This window comes from Astatotilapia calliptera, chromosome 15, assembly GCF_900246225.1.
Source record: "Astatotilapia calliptera chromosome 15, fAstCal1.2, whole genome shotgun sequence".
In the NCBI taxonomy this organism is placed as follows: Eukaryota; Metazoa; Chordata; class Actinopteri; order Cichliformes; family Cichlidae; genus Astatotilapia; species Astatotilapia calliptera.
The window spans coordinates 6,144,530-6,164,553 of NC_039316.1; the positions used below are offsets into that span (position 1 = coordinate 6,144,530).

The 20,024-nt window shown below is 39.4% G+C and overlaps 1 protein-coding gene across 2 annotated transcripts in view; it reads left to right on the top strand.

The window, feature by feature from the left end:
- The window catches only part of nbas (NBAS subunit of NRZ tethering complex), a 178,036-nt gene that overhangs the window by 76,344 nt on the left and 81,668 nt on the right, over positions 1–20,024 (top strand). For both annotated transcript variants that reach the window (XM_026142563.1, XM_026142564.1), the window contains exons 37-41: positions 1,676–1,849; positions 2,417–2,530; positions 3,609–3,732; positions 9,414–9,490; positions 9,871–10,008. In XM_026142563.1, coding sequence (XP_025998348.1) covers positions 1,676–1,849; positions 2,417–2,530; positions 3,609–3,732; positions 9,414–9,490; positions 9,871–10,008 — 627 coding nt within the window. The remainder of the gene's footprint in view (positions 1–1,675; positions 1,850–2,416; positions 2,531–3,608; positions 3,733–9,413; positions 9,491–9,870; positions 10,009–20,024) is intronic.

A 20,024-nucleotide genomic window follows, 5' to 3' on the forward strand; every position in this document is an offset into this window, starting at 1 on the left:
TTCAGCACTGCCAGCTTTATGATGCCTTGAGTGGGTGTTAATGTTTCATGACTTGCATTTCATCCCCCTTTGTGTGCAAATAGGTGCTCATTTGAAGCTGTCTGTTATCATTTTATTATTGTATTGATGTCCCTCACTTGTATATGTTTAAGCTGCCCAAATGTGTTCTGTGTGTGCACCGTGGGCATGTATTTATGCAGCTTTCGGTGTATGTGTATGTACTGAATAGCTGGTTTTTATTATATCTTTTTATCATGCGTATATGTTTTCTTCATTTCATGCTCTTACCCTTAATCCCTTGCTAAATAAAGTATTGATGAAAGGCACTAAATGATTTGGCTCCAGCCCACTGGATCTCCCAAGATGGCTTTGTAAAGATTTTCAAATGTATAGAAAACAGCACTTTATTGAATTTTGTGGTGTACTTATTAATGTACATTACATTGCAAAAGGATTGCAACTTTCATTTCCAAATATTAAATGTTAAAGATTTTTGTGGAAGAGGAAGCTCTCAGAGAAGATTAATAACTAAATACTGACGCTACTTTGAGAGGGGTAGTTCAGAAGACCAACAGAACACAAATACCACAATTGTGACTTAACTGTGACAGCTTCTTTGACTACCTTACTCTGTTCAAAGTCAACAAAATAGACCACTTCTGAAGCACTCTATCTATATCTGAAAAATTAGGTTAGGTGGCAGATGCTCTGTTTCACCAGCTAATAAAAAGTGGAGATACTAAGAAGTCCAAAGCAGTTTTGTTTGGTTTCTATAAGCATGGAAGGATATAGAAAGGCTGGGATATGGAAGCAAATTAGGACAAAATATTCTTTTGATCATAATTTTGACTGTAGAAATCTGAAGGAAAAATAAGTCAGAAACCCAGGACAAACATAATTCAAGCGTTATTTTCACAGTTCTGTTATCTTAGAACTTCAAAATAGTCAAAATTACTGAGATAAAAGTCATAACTCTTTATCACTCATCTTTGAGTGTTTAGCCAACATAAAACTTCTAATCTTGAGCTAAAATTAGCCAGCACTGATCTTCAGCCCATACAGTGGTGTGCCTCTAAGATATATACTAGGTGTGTTTCGAGTGGATTGTCTCATCTAACTCTGTGTTAGATGAGATAAATTCTGTTGCTTTAAGAAGGAAGCTTTTGCTTTGTCAAGGAGCGAATCACTGAATAATATTTTTAATTCAGTTGTATAATCTTAGTGACGAAAGTATTAGTGACAGAAATACTTGTTGTATTATGAATCTGTTCTACATCTGTGTAGAATTTTCCTCTGCCTGTGTGACTTTTGGAAAGTTTTCTGAACAAACACAATACAGAATGTGTGTTTCAGAACCAGAAGGGCCCTGCTTGAATGCATATTGTAATTCCTCTATGCACTACATAAATAAACCAGTAAAAGAAAAAGAGCCCTGCACTTATTAAAATGGCTTCTCAGAAGTACCTAATAAAAAATAGAATACAATATTCATGGGTCTAATCTAGCAGTGCCGATCGAGCGATGCTGTGTTTTTATTTACAAAAAGGAGGTGTTGTATGCTGCACACTGTTCTCAAACTGTAAAGCCCCTTGTCGTGGGTACTTCTACAAAGGCTCCAGAGTGACACAGTAGAATATGTTTGCCATTAATTTTTCTTCTCTTTCTTTCTCTTCAGCCCCAACCTCGTGTGGGCTCCTCTGTGGGGACAGCAGGAGACCTCCTGCACAGGACTACAGCGAAGACCATGGAAGTCCTGACTACTACAGGACTGAATACCAAGGCTGTTTTGACTGCAGTCAGTGACCACCGCTGGTGGAAGGACTCACTCAATTACCTCCGGCCGCTGCATGTAAGAATCCATTGACTGTGTTGTTTTATTAATTCTTCGCTGCAGATGAAGATTTTTTTTGTAAAGTTCTTAATGGGTGCACTTACCACCTTGTAGGTTTAAAAAATACAGTTTCTATGCATTTTACTGATATAAATGTATTTATATTCTGTGTAATAATCATGATCAATTAGCCAGCAACAGCGTAGCAGCGGTTATGGATGTATCCGCCTTGTTTTTAACTCTACAGACTAATGGGCTGCATAGACAGATCTCATGTCTGTCTGCACTCCCATACCTCACATACTTTTGCTCGCAGACTTCAAAAATAACCAATCAAGAGCTCATCTCCTGCATAATTAATTGGCCCTCCTGTTGAATATTTCAATATCTGGTGGCTGCACGGGCCCGACGGTTGACGATTGATGGCGTCTCTGGTGTTGGCAGCAATTGGGAGGGGTGATCGTGATTGCGGCTTTCTAAAGAAAGAGGAAAAATTGCATGGATGTTAGCTGTGGGACAGGGAAAAAATATGACAGTGTTGAGGGCATGTTGTGAAAGTTTAATGATGTTTTGATGGCTCCTCAGGGTCGTGGTTCAGGAGCCACTAGCCAGGAAGGGGCATGTGAGAATGCCAACTTGGAGCGTCAAGGCTGCAGCCCCTTTTATCAGGATCTCATTGAGGATCCCTATGTAGACACGGTGAGTGGCTTAAGACCAGTGTTTCTCGTAGCTCTTTGCTTCGTACATTCTTATCAACCTTCTTTCTTCTTATGTTTTGTTTTCTCACCCCAGGGCATCCTTTCAAATTACAGCAAAAACTGCATGAGTAGGCTTATGACTGGGCAATTAATTAGATTTTCTTGCTATGACTTATACATTCTTTAAAAAGCAGCGTTGAGACAAAATGAATATTGATTTCAGACTGAACAATTATAATGCCAAGTACTAACAGAAGGGACTTTGGACTACTGGTATGATGCTAAAAATAATCCAAAAGAAAAGAATGTCAACAGAAGGAATTATAGGGATACAAAAGAGTAAAAGTAAGAAAAGGAGTAGATTGACCTTTGTACCTGGGAAGTGGTTGCCTCTGGGCTATGACTGGGCTTTTTACTCAGAGACACAAATCATACGGAGAGCTGAAAGAGCGGACGGGAGGGGAAACGGAGAAGGCCGATACATCTCCTCTTATGACATTTTAATAGGCTTCTCCAAATCCCTTCCTTCACTTCATCGCCAGCATCCATCCATCTTCCATCATCCATCTACCAATAATTACTCCCCACATCCATCTGCCCATGAGCTGGCTGATCAATGGGATTAGTTTTTACCTTAACAGTTGCAATGAAGGGAGTGGGGATTGAGGAGAGACTGATTGAGAGAGAAAGAGAGACAAATGCAACGGGACTGAAAGATGGATAGAGACAGAGTGGCGAAGACAGACAGGACACACTCTGCGTTGAAGCGATAGCTCTGAGACCGAGCAAGAGCAGAAACTTTATTGTCCGCCACTCAGACACATGAGAAATAACTTGTATACAAGAAACCTATAAATGACTTTTCAAAAGGGCCTGGTTTTGAAACGCTTTACTTGGCTCTGAAGTTCATTTGTTCACTCAGTCTCTCATCTGTCTGACTCCTTGAGAATGAAGATATTCAGTCATCTTCATCATGAATCGCTGTGCTTTTTCTAGTCTGCTCAGATATGGGGAGGGAGGGTTGCCTTAATATAAAGAAAAGTACTATATCACTCTTCCTTTGTCATTCTTTCTTTTAGAGTCAAGATGTGTATTCATTCTACAAAGAAGTGCCTGCAGAAAACTTTGCTGAGGTTTTGTTGAGGACTGGAAAACTGGCTGAGGCAAAAACTGAGGGAAAAACCCCGTTTCCTGCTACAGAAGGTAAACATGTGGCCTACATAGACATAGATTTTCTAGTAACGGGTTGGACCTACTTTTGCCTTCAATAAGCTGCTGGAAACAGAGATTTTGGTCCATATTGACGTGTTAGCATCACACAGTTGCTGCTGATTTGCCGGCAATACATCCTAAATGCCAATCTCCCATTCTACCACATCCCAAAGGTGTTCTACTGGATTGCAATGTGGTGACTGTGGAGGCCATTTGAGTAAAGTGAACTCATTATTATGTTCAAGAAACCAGTTTGAAATTATTTGAGCTTTGTGGCATGTTCTCCTCTAAGCAGCCATCAAATGATGTGTACACTGTCAGCAGCAATACTCAGGTAGCCTGTGGTGTTTACACAATGCTCAGTATCTATTAAGCATTTGGTGGCCCAAGGTGTGCCAAGAAAACATTCCCCACACTATTACACCATCACCAGCAGACGCCTGAACCGCTGATGTAGAAGACAGTGTTGTATATCTGACCTGTTCTTAGCTGACAAGAGTGGCTTCCAATGTGCTCCTCTGCTGTTGTAGCCCACCTGCTTCAAGGTTAAATGTGTTTTGCATTCAAAGATGGTCTCTTGGTTGTAACGAGTTGTTCTTTGTATTACTGTTTCCTTCCTGTCAGCTCAAAGAAGTCTAGCATCAACAAGGCATTTTCTCCGACGGAACTGCCGCTCACTGGACATTTTCTCTTTTTCGGATCATTCTCTGTGAACCCAGAGATGGTGGAAACTGCTGATCCCAGTAGATCAGTGTTTTCTCAAATACTCAGAGCAGCCCGCCTGGCCTTAACCACGCCATGTTCAAAGCCATTTAAATCACCTTTCTTCCCTGCTCTGATGCTCCGTATGAACTTCAGCAGGTTCTTTTCATCTTGTTTACATGCTTAAAAGCAGGGAGTTGCTTTCATATGATTGGCTATTTAGGTATTTGTGTTAACAAGCAGTTGAGCAAAGTAGCCACTGAGTTTATACAACAAATATATTGCCATATAATAGTATGGTAAAGTCAGGAATTTGTTTCTTTATTGCCATTTCTTCTGGATGAAGTCTGTTTCCTGGGTCTTTCTCTTTCTTTGTCTTTGCCTGTTTTTCTGCTTCCTACACTGAGCACTATGTTTGAGTGCTTTAGCCAGGAAAGGGTTTCCAGGGGGAGTAGCCACAGTACTGAATCATTTTTATCTACGCACAATTTGTGGATGGCGGACTTCTCAATTATAAACTCTCATACAATTCCTGGTTTCCATTTTGCAAGAACTTTTTTTGCATCAGCAGAAGCTTCTTTCTCCAACCCGAGCCTCTGATTTATTTTTGGTATTCAGGGTTTCTGACTTCTAATTTCATAACCAACCTTTAATAAAATTTATAACCTCACTGTTTGTTATTCTTGGTGTACTACAACTCAATTCTACTCCAGATTGGATTTTGGAATCAGGCTGAATCTGAGTGAGGTTTTTGAGGGCTAGTTGTTCAGACTTTTTGACCTTGTCTGTCGCTGCTCACTAAGTCAATGTGCTTACCACGCTTTTTGCTGTATAATTTAAATTTGAAATGGTAGTTATTGGTACATTGATTTGGCAAGATCTCAACTGTCAGGTTGCTTGTAAAAATTTTTTCCAGGATTTCAAATTACTATTATGATAATGCAGCTTCTAAGTGTTTGATTGAGGCTGAATTTTGTTTAACTTAGCTTTTTCCTCAGCGCTCCATCTTAGTGAAGCTGGATGGTATTTGCACAGCGTAGTTGGCTTCCTCCTTGACACCCTGCCCTCTCCTCTTCTCATCTATCTTAGCCTGGGAGCCCATATATGGTCGACTAGGGGACAACACGGGAAGAATAGCCTCACTGATTAATTAATGTATCCGCACGCATCCCACCGCATCAGTAAATAATGCTGCATCACTGCAGAGATACTAGAGAGATAGCATCAAGTCAAAACATCAAGGCCACACTGCATGATGGATCATAGCTGCTCGCAAAAATCAATGACACTACAAAAACAAACGTGTGTGTGTGTGTGTCTGCATGTAATACAAATGCATGTAAAATTCCACACTTGCAGTCACATTTTCACACATCCACACTTTTCAGCAAATCCAACTTCTCTGCAGTTGCCGCTGTCATTCAAATGAATATCTCTCTTTTCTTAAAAGTCACCTTCCCTTCGGAGCAGCTGCAGAGTGCGACGTGTCGAGAAAGAGAAAAGCCACTCTGGACAGCATCGCGTCCGATAACAACCTTCGATTAATGACTGGTGTGTCGGCCCGCCGCGCTGGCTGTCCTTAAAAAACAGACTAGGAGATGGCCTTTAAGAAAATAAATATATCGATTTTTCACCTGGCCTAGATAAGTTGGAGGTAATTAATGATGACACAAGTGGAAAGTGACTCAATGGGATTGAGCTGAGTAAGGTGCAGACACAAGCACTTGATGTGAAGACAAGTGGGGAGAAAGAGAGAGGTAGACACACACACATATTTGCACACATGACTCCAAACTCCACTGACACACAGCATGGAGTGCTGCCATTTGCCAAATGTTGACCAGGCTCTAATCAGTTGTTTTTCCCCACACTGCCTGCACAGGTGAAATAGTAATAGGTTAGTGTCTCACCGACCTACTAACAATGTGCTCGATTTAGCTGACACAGAAGCAGGAGTGTGTGTGTGTGTGTGGATGCAGACACACAAAAACAGCCCATCTAATGCACCCACTTCTCTGTGTGTTGTCTCTATCACTTTCTCTGCACTCACTCACAAACGCACACACACAAACACTCACTCACTCACAAGAAGAAATGTTGTATGCTTTAAAGGCAGGGTTATCTATTTAGTGTGTGTGTCTGTGTGTGTGTGTTTACCCCTCTGGTAATTCCTGTCCCGATGGTATCTGTAGCTTTAGAGAGGCGTGTAATCAGCTCATTCTGAGGTGTAGCTCATTGAAACCCGTGGGGTAGGAGAGGAGGGGAGAGAAAAACGAGCAAAGGAGAAGGGTGGGAACACTGCTTAAGAGAGCTGTTATTTGTCCTTAAACTAGTTCATTACTTCGCTGCTGCTCGCACATGCAACGGCGTGCACCTTCAGCTATGCCCTTCCAACCATGTGTGTGCACATATGCATATTAGTGTGCATTTTGTTCTACAGTGTGACTCTTCCTGTGCCCTGCCTCTGTCTCCCTCCCAGTGTCCATGCTCTACTTTTCTCTGTCTGTTTCATTTTGTCTCGGGCTCTTATCACCAACGCAGGCTTCTGTTCTCCTTGGGTCTCAGGCTACAAAGTGATTCTGTCTGATCCTCTCTGCTGCCTCCCGCTGTTTCCTCAGAGTATGTTTGTTGGTGATTGATTAACTGAGAGCATCCGTGCGCTTACAGTGTTTGGAATTTATCAAGTTCATCTACATATTTTTAATTGTAATCATGCGAGTGCTGTTGTGTGTTTTTGGTCTCATTGTGTCTAACTATTGTGGCCTAGAGGGAAGCTGTTTGGGTTAACTCCATCCTTGTGCCCAGAGCTCTGTAGACACTCCAAAACCCATCAGCCTTAGGGGCACTGCATAAACATGGACTGGTTCCCAGTTTCATACTCGTGCTAACTCTGAATGGGATTAGTTTTTGTTCACTTATGAAAAGCTAATCAATATGCATACTAATTAGTTCTCAATCATTAAATGTTTGCTGCTGCTGTACCACCATAAACCCCACAAGTTCACAAGTTCTGCACGTGAATGCAGAATTTTAAAAGTAAATTTTAAATGGTGATCGTGCAGCAAACATTTCAGTGTTTTAAAAAAATCTTTGTGATTCTGTTTGGGATTTTTAATGCTGTGTTTATGTAATATTGGCAGGAAAAAAAAGAACAGAAAAACTTCAGTCCCATTACCAGTCATGACAGCCCTGTTGCCCTGCCAGTGATTCTGAGTACTTTGGCATGGTCAGTTCATGATGGGCTTTCAAGTCCAGAGTACTGAGTTATAGAAGCTGAAGTTTCAGTGGCTAAGCAGCCATCTGCCCAATGTAGGGGTTAGTGTGTGTGTCGCCATGGCAGTTGAAAGGCATTTAAGTTGTGTCACATAATACCATACTTGTATCTGAATAACTACAAATAAGCCTCAAAGACTCATTTATGCTCGTAAGGGAAAACTTAGTGGAAGGCACGGCATTTCAGTAGTTATGCTATCACCTCACTACGAGAAAGTTCCTGGTTCCCAGTACACTGACTTCCTCCCACAGTCCAAAGTTATGCATACATATAAACTGGAGGTTAAATGACGTTTCTAAAATGTCTTTGGATGTGAGTGATTCAAGTGTATAGAACCCCGTAAAGCACTTTGATTGATCAGTAAGATTAAATAAATGCCAGTTCATGTATTAGAATGTGCTCTGAAAGCCTGCCTTTCATTATATATACAACGTTGTACATATAAAATCACATTACATTCATTATGCTTCAGAAGACTGCGACTGTGGAATACATGTTGGAAGCATTTACCTTGGTCTGTCATATGTATATACTGTGTATCAGGTGTCGTTTTCTTCTGTAGCTGCTTTATACAATAACTTATATGAGGTTCATATAGATTGAAATAATAAGATGAAACTTGCAATATGAAAAGAAGAAGCCTCAAGCTTAAAAAGCCGATATATAAACTGTATAACCAACTGTTTAGTCAGTTCATCTATATACTGTAGGCCTGAAAGTGCAAGATCAAATCACCAAATTACAAAACAACCGCAGGTGTGATTGAAACCAGAACAAAGGTTACGATCATAGATGGGTTTGGTCTGAGCCATATCTACTTGCAGGAAGAAAAGAGGGGCGATCAGCCTGCTACTTGACGCCCTTCATACATATTCTGTTTTATTTTTTTAATGTGTTTGTGTATATATATTATGTATATATACTATTTTAATATAATTTAGACTTGATCATAGAACTCATAGGCGCTGTCCCATCACAATAGAATCTCACGTTTTTTACTACCTTCTTTTACTCATGCAATGCAAATAGCTTAGTTTAGTTAAGTTTGTGTTAAGTACTTAGTCTGCTTTGTTTATAGACCTGTTGAGGCCTGTAGTGAATCTCAATCTAATCTTTCTTATAAAGGCTGGTGTTGTTTTCACCTTGTGAGTCTGCCGGTGTTTAATCATAGCTAAATGTGGTCCTGCTTGTGTAGCTGTGATTGAACTGAGATGGCTGTGTTAGAATTGGAGAACCCTTTTGGGGGGCTAGGCTGCCTCCCTAAGAGAAAGGTGCAGCATACAGAGTTGCTGTTGGTAGCCACGCAGAGGCAAATTTTGCATTCAGGGGATTCACTATTAAAGTGCACTTTGATTAAGTTTGTGCTCATCTGGAGAGCACTTATTAGAAAAGGACCCGTACTTTGTCTTTGACTAATAAATACGATCTGTATTTGAAACAGGTTGTGTGCTCGCAGAAATGAACACATTCAAAGCTAAGTCCACTGTATACAGGTAGATGTAGACATACATGCAGTAGTTTAGTAACCTTTCAGGGATTTTAAGTTTTTTTTCTTCATTTGTGTCCAATATTCCTTCTTCTAGTCCTGTATAGTGTTTCCTGACATATTTCTAGAATATTAAAACATAGGGTTTTTTTTGGGTTTTTTGGGTAATCAGTGCTTTAAAATCGTCTCACCTCTCTCTGTCCTTTACAGTATTGCTCCAGCTGGCCAACGATGCATTTCCCAGGGACATGATGCTGGCTCTGTCCTACTTACTTGCTCTGCCTCAGGTAGGGGGACACTCGCACACGTCCTGGTAACAAAAGGAGTTGGATTTTATTTTATTGAGACCATCAGATAGTTGAGCTAATGCATTTTGTCTGCATGATCTATTTCATTTGACATTTTACACCTTTGATTTGACCTCTCATGTTATTAGACATTTCACAAGTTGTAAATATGCATCTCTCTTTGTGTAACAGTGTGAGAACAGTCCACCGTCATAGGCTAGGCTGTGCAAAGACTGAAAACAGAGGCGAGATGTAATGCAGTAGTCTACTTTCATCTCAGGCCTCTTGATTTAGAATATGTTGAAAGCAAAGAGTCAATTTGTGAAAATGCCACTGTAATTGTTTGTCTTGCATGTCCTTATATTTGTTCTTACCTGCAGGTGCTGGATGCCAACAGGTGTTTTGAGAAGCAGTGTCACTCGGCCTTGTCGCTCCAACTGGCTGCCTACTACTACTCCCTGCAGATCTACTCGCGCCTCATGCCCTGCTTCAAGGACAAGAACCACACTCTTTACCAGGTCAGTGTATTTCTGTGTATGACGGAGTGTTTGGGTGGTTGAATGAATAAATGTTCTGATGTTACCTTGGGAAGACACTAGATGCATGTCTGTGATGTTGTGTAGCCAAAACTGTTTTGTTCCACAGCTCGGAAATACACAAAGAGCGTTTCAGAACTGGGGTGTTTGTTTGCACGTCATCTTTTATTTTGAAAAAGAAAAATCTCTATGCTGTTCTTGTGTATGACTTCTGCCCTGCCTCATCTGCTCTACAGCATGACTTGGCTTCTGTCAAAAATAGATTTACCACATATTTTTAGTCATGTGGTGCAGAAAGCTGCTTTTGGGATGCTTAGAAAATGCACTGCAGTGCAGCTGTTGAACGCACAGACAAAAGAATCCAGTTTTAAGCAGCTAGGACACAAAATCTTGATGTGTTGTGAACAGATTATTTTTAGGTCTAGGTCTTGAAACTTTAGAGCCTCAGTGCAGGATTTAGCTGTTTAGGCAGTGCATTTTACTGGTTGGGAGGATCATAGCAAAACAGTGTTTCACCTGTGGTTTAAGTTTGTTTCAAGGTTGCTTCAATAATAAGTGGAGTGAATATAGATGTGTGTATGGCTTTTGAAATGAAATTTTATGTATGCTTTTGTTTGACATTTATTTAAGGAGGAACTAGTATCATAGACATTAAATGTCAGAGCAAACTGTCCACAATCGCAAGAAATGCATCTGTGTGAGTCTGGGTGATCTAACAGTGCAAACGTGATTTGATTTATAAATAAAGATTGAGCCAGTTAATTTCAATAATAATCAGCATTCTACCATAAGCAGCTCAGATTTGTAAGTCACAAAGGAGCAGGTGAAGAAGGACAAGGAAGCCAGTACTGACCAGTATAATACAGTGGGAGTGTAGGTTTACTGCATGTGTGTTTCTGTCCAGAAAAAGCATGGCCATTCGCATCAATGAGAGGCAGCTGAAGGGGAATCAATATGTTTAGATAGGGCAAACCCCTTTGTTAGAAATTGATGGTCACTGTGTTGGGTCTGGGAGGTCGGGTAAGTCTGACAGCTCAGGTGGAGGTCTGTATTATTACAAACTATACCTCCCTATGAACCTGAAATCTGTGTGTGACAGGAGGGTGCGAGTTTTTTAGAAGACTGGAGACGAGGCAGATCAACTCGATCATATAAAAACAATGAAATGTAAGAAAAGATGCATAATATTATCATCCAGTGTAAGGTTTATGCCACATAAATGCCCTAAATTAACAGTACTGGTAATTCCCAAATGCATTATTTATGTTTCTATAAGGGTTAATCCAGTAGTATGTGCAGGCTCTTCAAATAAAATGATATTTTTTAATGCAAAAATATAATTATTGTAATTATCTATGAAGTTTTGAATTCACTGTCATACTGTCAACAGAAACATTGTTTCATTGGTTGAATATTATGCTTGATGCAGCGTGAATTCTTTTTGTCTGCCAAAGTAAGGAGCAATATATAATTTTTTTTCATGTTTTCATGACACGTGTACTCACACTCATATATATATACACACACTCACCTTTGTTTTCTTTTTCATACAACATACATTCAGCTCTATCCTAGCCCTTGACGTTTGCCATTATACTTCAGTATTACTCACCTTACCAGTTAGCTGTTCTCATTCTCATTTGATTCCTTCAGTTATCTTTCATTGCAAATAAATTAATGGATTTGAAGACTATTTCGCTGCACATTTTGTTATGACGACAGAATAGTGAGATCAGCGAGGCTACAGGCACAATTGACATGGTTCAAATGCCGCTTGGCTGCGCAGATGTAGGAGGACAAAGTAAGATTTTTTAAAAAAGAGTGACAAAAAAATGCCAAATAATAATTAGCCATCAGAAATGGAACAAACTGGGAAAATGACTGTAATTATTCTTTTAGACATCTGAATACTAATGCAGTTTAATTGTGCTTTAGTTTAAACCAGCAATGCATTGTGTACCAGCTATTGCTCTTGAAGAAGTTTTAAGCATGTTTCTGTGTGTACACAGCATCTTCTTTTTCTAAGTAAGGCAAGAAAAACAAGAGATCAGAAAATGTGATTGAGAAGTGAAAGAAGAGGCTGCAAAGTGGGGGTGGGGATGGGGGGTGATTGGCAGAGAATAACTGAAGAAATGGCTCTGACCTTTTCTTTGAGTGGACCCTGGCTCTCATGGGTTTTAGTGCAGGTAGAAGAAGGGAGGTAAAATGTTGAAATAAAAGAACAGAAAAAAGGAAAGAGGCCAGCAGAAGAAGTGGATAAGTGTGTCCCAGTTGACATTCAAGGTTAGAATTGCACGCTCTCACATTCCTGCTCACACAAGCACACCAGTAAGTTGCTCTCCGCGCACACACTCATCCGCACGCAGTGACGCACACACATCCTTCCTGCATCCTAATGGCAGTAATCACTCCCTGAACTCCTGCCTCAAGTGAAGTTCAAGTCCATTAACTTAAAATATATACAGCTTTTTCCTTCTGCTCCACACTTTAGCAGTTGTACTTTCATTTTTAGCTCATTTCTTCATTTTTTTCCTTTTTCTTTTTTTTTTTTTAAAGTTGTCATTTCCTTTTCCTTTTTTTCCAGTCTTAGTATGTTCTACAAGAGTGAGTGCTTGTTATCATTATGTTCCAGGTCTCGTCTTCGCTCGCCTCTCTTATTGAAGAAGTAGTGGCCATTTTTACCATCAGTGAAAGAAGCGTTATTGGAAAAAAACTTTCAACCTATCTACTCTCTTTCTCCACTTTCACATATTTTTTCCTATTGGATTTTTTTCCCCTCTCTCCTCTGCTGTGTGCTTTTTTTATGTTTCCTTTTATGCCCCACCATTGTCAGTTAAGTCAAATGGTTTGCTTTGTTGGTATGACATTTCTGGTTTATGCGTTTCCATGATGCTTCTCTCCATCCACATTATGCTGCTCTGTCCGCTACTGTTTCCTGTTCATTCTGCGTTCGGTTTAGGCTTTTTTCCCAATAGGCCTGCCTCACTCTTGTTGAATCTCAGGCCTCTCTATTTACAATACTATCTTAACTGTGCATGCTTTATACAGTTTTCTTGTGCTTTCTTTAGCTCTTGCTTTCTCTTATCTATTAAGGCACACATTGTACTTAATGTGATATTGCATTTCAGATATGTATGACAGGGTGCGCGTATCTATATTTCATGCACACGCTTGCTTTGCATTGCAAATGAGGTTATGGGGGGAAAAATTACCTACCAAAGCATGTGTTTTTTATATTTGGGCATACGTGAAGCATTTGTGCGCCTGCTTTTGTTTTTTGCATTCATATATCACAGTTGGCACACATTATTGTATGCGCTCCAGTTTAAGATCTGTTTTCCTGTGACAGCGGGGGGCACATTTGTATGTGCGTTTGTGTGTTGTGGTGTGTCACGCTGTCTCACAGTGTTTCCCACTTGGTACTTGAAGAGCAGTAACACTGTCTCAATAACTCTCACGCTCTTTCAATTCTCTTGTCGCTATCACATAATTCCATGCCCAGGCAATAAGACGCCAAACACTCAAGCCACTGAAGTCATTCAATTGCAAATAGAAATGGAACTCTCTGTGGATTTACTCAAGGTGTTTGATGTGTTTTTAAAGCCTCAATGAACAGCTTGTTTTTATATTTTATTTTTTTTAGATGTAGAGGTTTTGTAATGGGTACTGCCTTCAAAAGGAAAATTACAAAATACGATAAAGGAAATGATTACAATCAGTTTTTGGATCAAAACTAGTCAAACATACAAATGTTGCATATTTGACTAGTTTTGATCACATTAATCACATTAAACATTCATAAAATGCAAATTAGTAAATGTTACACATGCTATATTAAAGCTCTTATTTATTGTTCACTGTCAAAAGGAGCCTTATCTAATCAGCGTATAACTCAGTATACAAGTATTATGTATAATACATAATACTTTTTGTTTTCACTGACATCATTCATACAGAGTTGCTTGGGCTTTCCATAAATGTCTTAGCAAGAGGTTAGCGTTAAAAATGCAATCATTAAAATCAACACCACTCACAAGTTGGTATATTGCTATAAATACTGAGTCTTGTAGGAATCCTAATTTTCCCAAGAATTATGCAATATTTCTATAATATCTGATTTATAAACCTGACACAACTCTAGGGGGAGTTGTTGAGTTGGTGTGTTATAGCAGTGTTTCCCAACATGTGCCGCGAGAAATAGTCAGGTGTGCCGTGGAAGATTATCTGGTTCCGCCTGATTAGTAATGGGCAGAAGAAATTACATGCTGTGAGACCACGCTGCGCGTAATAGCAATAGGTAAATATTTAAAAAGAAAACTAGTCAATCCGACCCAGATGAAGGCCCTAGCATGATTAGTGCTTAGAAGAAAGCAAAAAAAGGTATACTGGGGACAAACCGAGCCAATTCCGCTATACTTGGTGCTCGGGGAAAAATGATCAAAATGCTTTTCGTGGCATTTTTGTTTGGTGATTTTTCTAATGTGAAATATGTGCTGTGGCTCCAAAAGGTTGGGAACCACTGTGTTACAGTATTTCAGCTGTATTTACCTACGTGTTACTGCAGTAATTACCCAGTTGTATACTAAAACTAGTATTTATAATTTATCATGTAGAACATGAAGTCTTTGGGATCATATTGTACATGTTGTACATGATAAATTATCTGTTTGTTTACCATTGTTTAACATTAGACTTAATATTAATTGTTGACATCTGACAATCTAGCAGTTTTGCTAAGAAGAAGCTATGAAAAATATAAAATTACATAAGGTAAAAAATATCTGATGTATTTAGCAATGTATTCAAAACATTTAATTTACAATCATATCATTCTTTTCTCTTTGATTGCCTCTATTTATATATTTAAGGTAAAAAATCACTGTAATAAATTTGAGATTCATTTATTAGCATTCAGCATGTTCACTGAAGGTAAGGCCAAAGTCTTAGAGAGACTCTAAATACATGAAAGTATAACCGATATGCTTGTTGTCCATCATAAAACGCTGAGATGACATTTTCTGTCCAATTTTAAAATAGGAGTTTACCCATGTTAGCCCTGTTCAGCTGTTTTGTAGCACTCGCGGCATTTACATCTCCAAACTTCTTAAAGATTCTGTTCCCACTATTGACTTTGAAGGTCCTTAACTGTTACTTTCCCATCTGATTATGGCACCCAAGCATGACGGAGCGACTCGTGGCTTTGCGATACGGAGGCTGGGTTTCCATTATTCCCTAAGGCTTAATGAACCGATTTCCATTTGCTGCCACTGGAAGTTTTCATCAGAGTGGTTCAAGTGTTCATTTGCTAAATAGAGGTGCTCCTTATGTTAATTGCCCTGTTTATGGTTATATTGCAAAATAGCCTGTTTTTATGTAAGTGTTGCGGTCTGTTTACCTGTGCTTGTCAGTTTTGTAATGTGTGAGTGTGTGTATTATTGTGTGCGTTTGTGTGTGAGAATGCGTGTGCTTTGCATAATTGTAGCTGCGAATGTGGATCTGCTGTATGGCAATGTGCTGACTAGAGAGATTGAGATTTTTTCACTCACCCATTTATCTTTGCCTGGAGCTGCCATTCTCTCGCTTATTGAGTATTGATCACACACACACACACACACACACACACACACACACACACACACACACACACACACACACACACACACACACACACACACACACACACAAACATTTAAAGCATACCCAATTGTACTATATAAACACAGAACCAGAGTATACGATCCGGAAAACCTGCTTAGGTCTTTGTATATCTCATTATGACATTTAGTTTTAGAATAAAAATCCCACTAATCACTATTAGATGCTTAAGTTTCAGTTTGTATTTGAAGATGGAGTCACTGAACTGGAAAAAATATTTCCACAGTTATTAACTTTATAGATTTGTTTCTGATTCAACCTGAAAGCAAAGCTCAAAGTGCTCTCTCCATAGCATTATGATGGGTTTTTAAACCAGCACCTTGCTTACATCTAGAAACTTTTGATACTGTTTGGTTATTGCATAGGGATTCTTTTCTTTTTTACAATTTCAAAAACGTCCACAGCAAAATTCCAGCTGCCCGTTAAGGGAGCTGACCTTGAAAGTGCTGGACCGCTGTGCCAGTTCACTGTAGCTGAGTTAAGTGGAGTAATGAGTTGGAAAGCACCACGATTCCAATGACTTTTCCTTCCTCTTTTTGTGCACATATCGCAATGGTACAAATTGCAGTCTTTTAGCACAATCATTAGCAGTCTATATTTTACCCATGAGAACTCTGTAAAGCAGAGCCACTGCAGAAAGGGTCCTATTAGACAAATATGTCCTCTAAAAGCACTGTTGCAGCTGACTGGGAATGCTTCAGACCAAGTAGTCTCCAAACCTTTGATTAGATGCATAAGTTTGACTCTGCTAAGTTACTCCTGCTCCTCTTGCTTGTGCTGCTTTTCTTACGATCACTCCCCTTCATGGTGTATTGTGACCCACAGTGCAGCCACGCCTATTTATGGAGTAATTATTCCTTCGGAGGTGATAACTCATTTTTTTCCGCCCTGTCTTCTCACTAATTATGCGCACATACTGTATACACCATTTACAGAATTAGTGCTAATGAGGCCACTGACTGTATAGCTAAGTGTTAAACAAGACATAAATAAAACTAATTACATCATTACTGGGATACTGTCTGGAGAGAGAAAGGGGGAGACTCTTTATGACTTCTATTCAATCCTTATCACAGAAGGCAAGAGAGAATGTGTTAAATACTAGGTTAATCAGAAAAATGTGCGCATATGAGTGTTCTGTAAAAATAAATGTTACTATTCTGTTATTGATTGCACTGTTGGACTTTCAGACTGCTTGGAAGTTGAGAGGTAATATAGTTTCACCCACATTAGTGATGCGAATCCACAGGAGGTGATGTTTCTTGCAGCGTTGGGGAAACTTCTTTGCCAAACATCTAATTATTTTACACTGGAGTGAGTTGAATGACAACCAGTAAATCCTGGGAGGAAATATAGCTTAGCAAAGTAGAACATAAAGTACTTTGAACTTATTTGTTTAAAAAAAAAGTGATGAATCGATAAATATTCATCACTTTTTACTCCCTGGAGTAAAGGAGACGGTCTATACGAAATAATAACTAAATGGAGAAAAAGTCACATGCTTCAGAAAAGGGAAGGAATGCCCATTTGCTCACTGGTTGACAGGCATGTGCCGTATCATATTTATATCATAATATAAATGTATGATACCATGATGACATAAATGATGTAGCAATGCCTTTTAATTACACTTCCCAGCAGGCAAAACAAGGAGACTAGTCTGACAAAACACAATAATATAAAAGCGTAAAACAGATTAACTTCACCAAAACACACCAAGTACAGCCAGGCTAATAAAAAGGAGACACTTGCAATAAAAAGGAAGAGAAAATGCTGCCTGGATGTTACTGATGGAGTTTCATGGTGGAAAAGGAGGGCTTTAAGTAACTAGTTTAAAAGCTTGAACCAAGATACAACGTCCCAGACAGCTTTATTATGTAATAATACCGTGCAGCTCCTGAAGACTTACAAGGCTAAGTCAATTTTAAGTGTCAAGCACTTATGTTATTCTTTTGTTCTTACATTTGATTTATGCTATTTATGTAATGCTGCTGCTGTAAATAAAGTCACACTTCATCTGGGTTGCCAGACCATAAGTCTGGAAAAGAAAGATGCAAAATGTGCTTAGTTTGGTTTGCACTAACAGATGCTGCTGTCTGCAAGGTCCAGTCACAAACTAGAATGTAATATAATGGTTTTTTTTCTATATCATCATAAATGCAGTGCATATCACAAACTTTCTTGAAATATTGCATTATTTCTTACAACTTTGAGGATATATTGCTGACCTGGTCACAGCTGACTGCTAAATTACGCTGGAATAAAATATTAAACACTTACCATATGTGGAGCACAGATTTTAATGAATGGCTGTGCATTGAATGCATTGTCTGGGTGGGTCTTCTCTGAGGTTGGTATCAAAGACAAAAACGGAGTGTCCGACGTGGGTAATTTGGTCAGTGTTCTTTTGTTCAGATTTCCAGTTGAACCTCTTAAAATGTGGATGTTGAGGCGTTGATGTTGATAGTGATAAATGCCAGTCATCTAGTGTCGCACATGAGGTTGTGGATATTTATGAATCCCAAAAGCTTATATGTTAATAATGCCGTTGATCCCCTGACTTTTCCTACGGTGAAATTTCCTGAGTATAAGTGGATGAGATACCATAAAATTTGCAACACTTATTCAAGCTTGCAGCTGTCTGTCTGCTTTTTAATCTTGACATTTTACCTAAAACCGCTGTTGTGCCTACAGCCTCACAAAGCTCATCAGACCTTGTCAAGAACTGTCTACTCAGCCATACATTTTACCTGGATTTGTACAATATGCTATACCTTCTGAAAGTGTTCCCATGCAGTAGATATAAAACATGTTGAACACGCTCATATGACTTCTCATTGCGCCAGCGTGCATTAAAGTTTTACATGGTGCTATTATCTGCAGGCGAAACACTGGGAGGTAATGAGGAAAACGGCACTGAATGATAGCACATTAATATTTAATCAGGATGGCGAACTTGACAAACTCACAAATATCACTATGAAAATATTTTATTTGATAATTCAAAGGAGTTTTTGATGGGTACAGAGTTGTGACTGAAGTATAATAACATGGGAAATTAAGACTGAAATGAGAGCAGAAGCGTGTTTGAAAAGATTTGCGTGTGTGACAGAGGCTCTTTATTTTTACTCTGTTCCCTCTTAAGAAGCATCACAGTAAGGTGATGGTGCTGGTGGGGGAAAGAGCCTGCAACACCAGTGGAATAGCTGAAGGGAGAGGTCTGGCTCCCCCGTCCCTCCCAGCTGTGCACACACCTACCTTATTCCATTATACTTTACATACGTTTTATACGTTCTTCTCTTTGAAGGAGGACAAAATCCCTTTTGAAGATATTTTAAAATAATGAAAAAAGCAATCGCATACATAAGAGGAAAAAGAAGAAAGAGCAGAGGTCTTACTTGCTTACTTTGAAGATAACTGGGATCGTAAAGAATACTTATTAGAAAGACGAAGGATTTCAGAGATTCTTTAATAATGAGCGGTGAGGGATGGAAGTTTGTTTTTTTTTTTTATTAATTTTTTTAAATTCAAGGGGAAATATTTTTTCAGAGGGGTAGCGGCGTAATCCTGATGGGGGGTAAAAGCACAGAGAGAGTGAGGGAGTTAATGCAAACAGTATTTCATCATGTTCTTCAAACATCAGCCTGTCCATCACAGTTTCAGCAGACTTTCTTTCTCACTCTGTGTTCTTTCTTTTTTTGTGTCATTCTCCTTTCTGTGAAAAACGGTGTCCAAGACGGTGCCAGCATTTAGAAAAAGAAAAAAACTCCCCCCCCACCCATTCTACCCTTACTTTCCTTCTCTCATCCCTTGACTGCCTCCTCTGACTTCATATCTTTCCTTGCTCCACTTTTAATATTCTCCCCTTTCTACCTCTGTTCCTTTCCTATCCTGCTTTTGAACAGTGAATCCGCCACCATGTCTGCTGCTGAGGCCACATCTAAAGGCACACAGGGATAGCGAGAAGAGGAAGAGACGCAGAGAGACAGACATACACCTCTGTTTTCAAGCTCACACATTTCCAGCAGCCATAATTACCTTATGCAAATAAGATCACGAAGTAAACCATATCATCCTGCTGGGCGACAACATATAAGGTGCCAAAAACCAAATTCAGGGGCTTATTTAATTAGAACAGAGGCGATGAGAGAGATGCAACATTCACCTGCCTGTAAGTTTATATGCAGGGGTGCACATAAGTGGTCCGCAGGTGCGCATTCAATGTCAAAATAAAAGACGCGCACCAGATAAGAAGTTGCAAGGCGCGTTGGCGTACATATAAAAGGCACTGTTTTTGTCCGCTAGAGTGGGATGTTCACGGCATATTCTGCTCCACATCTCTG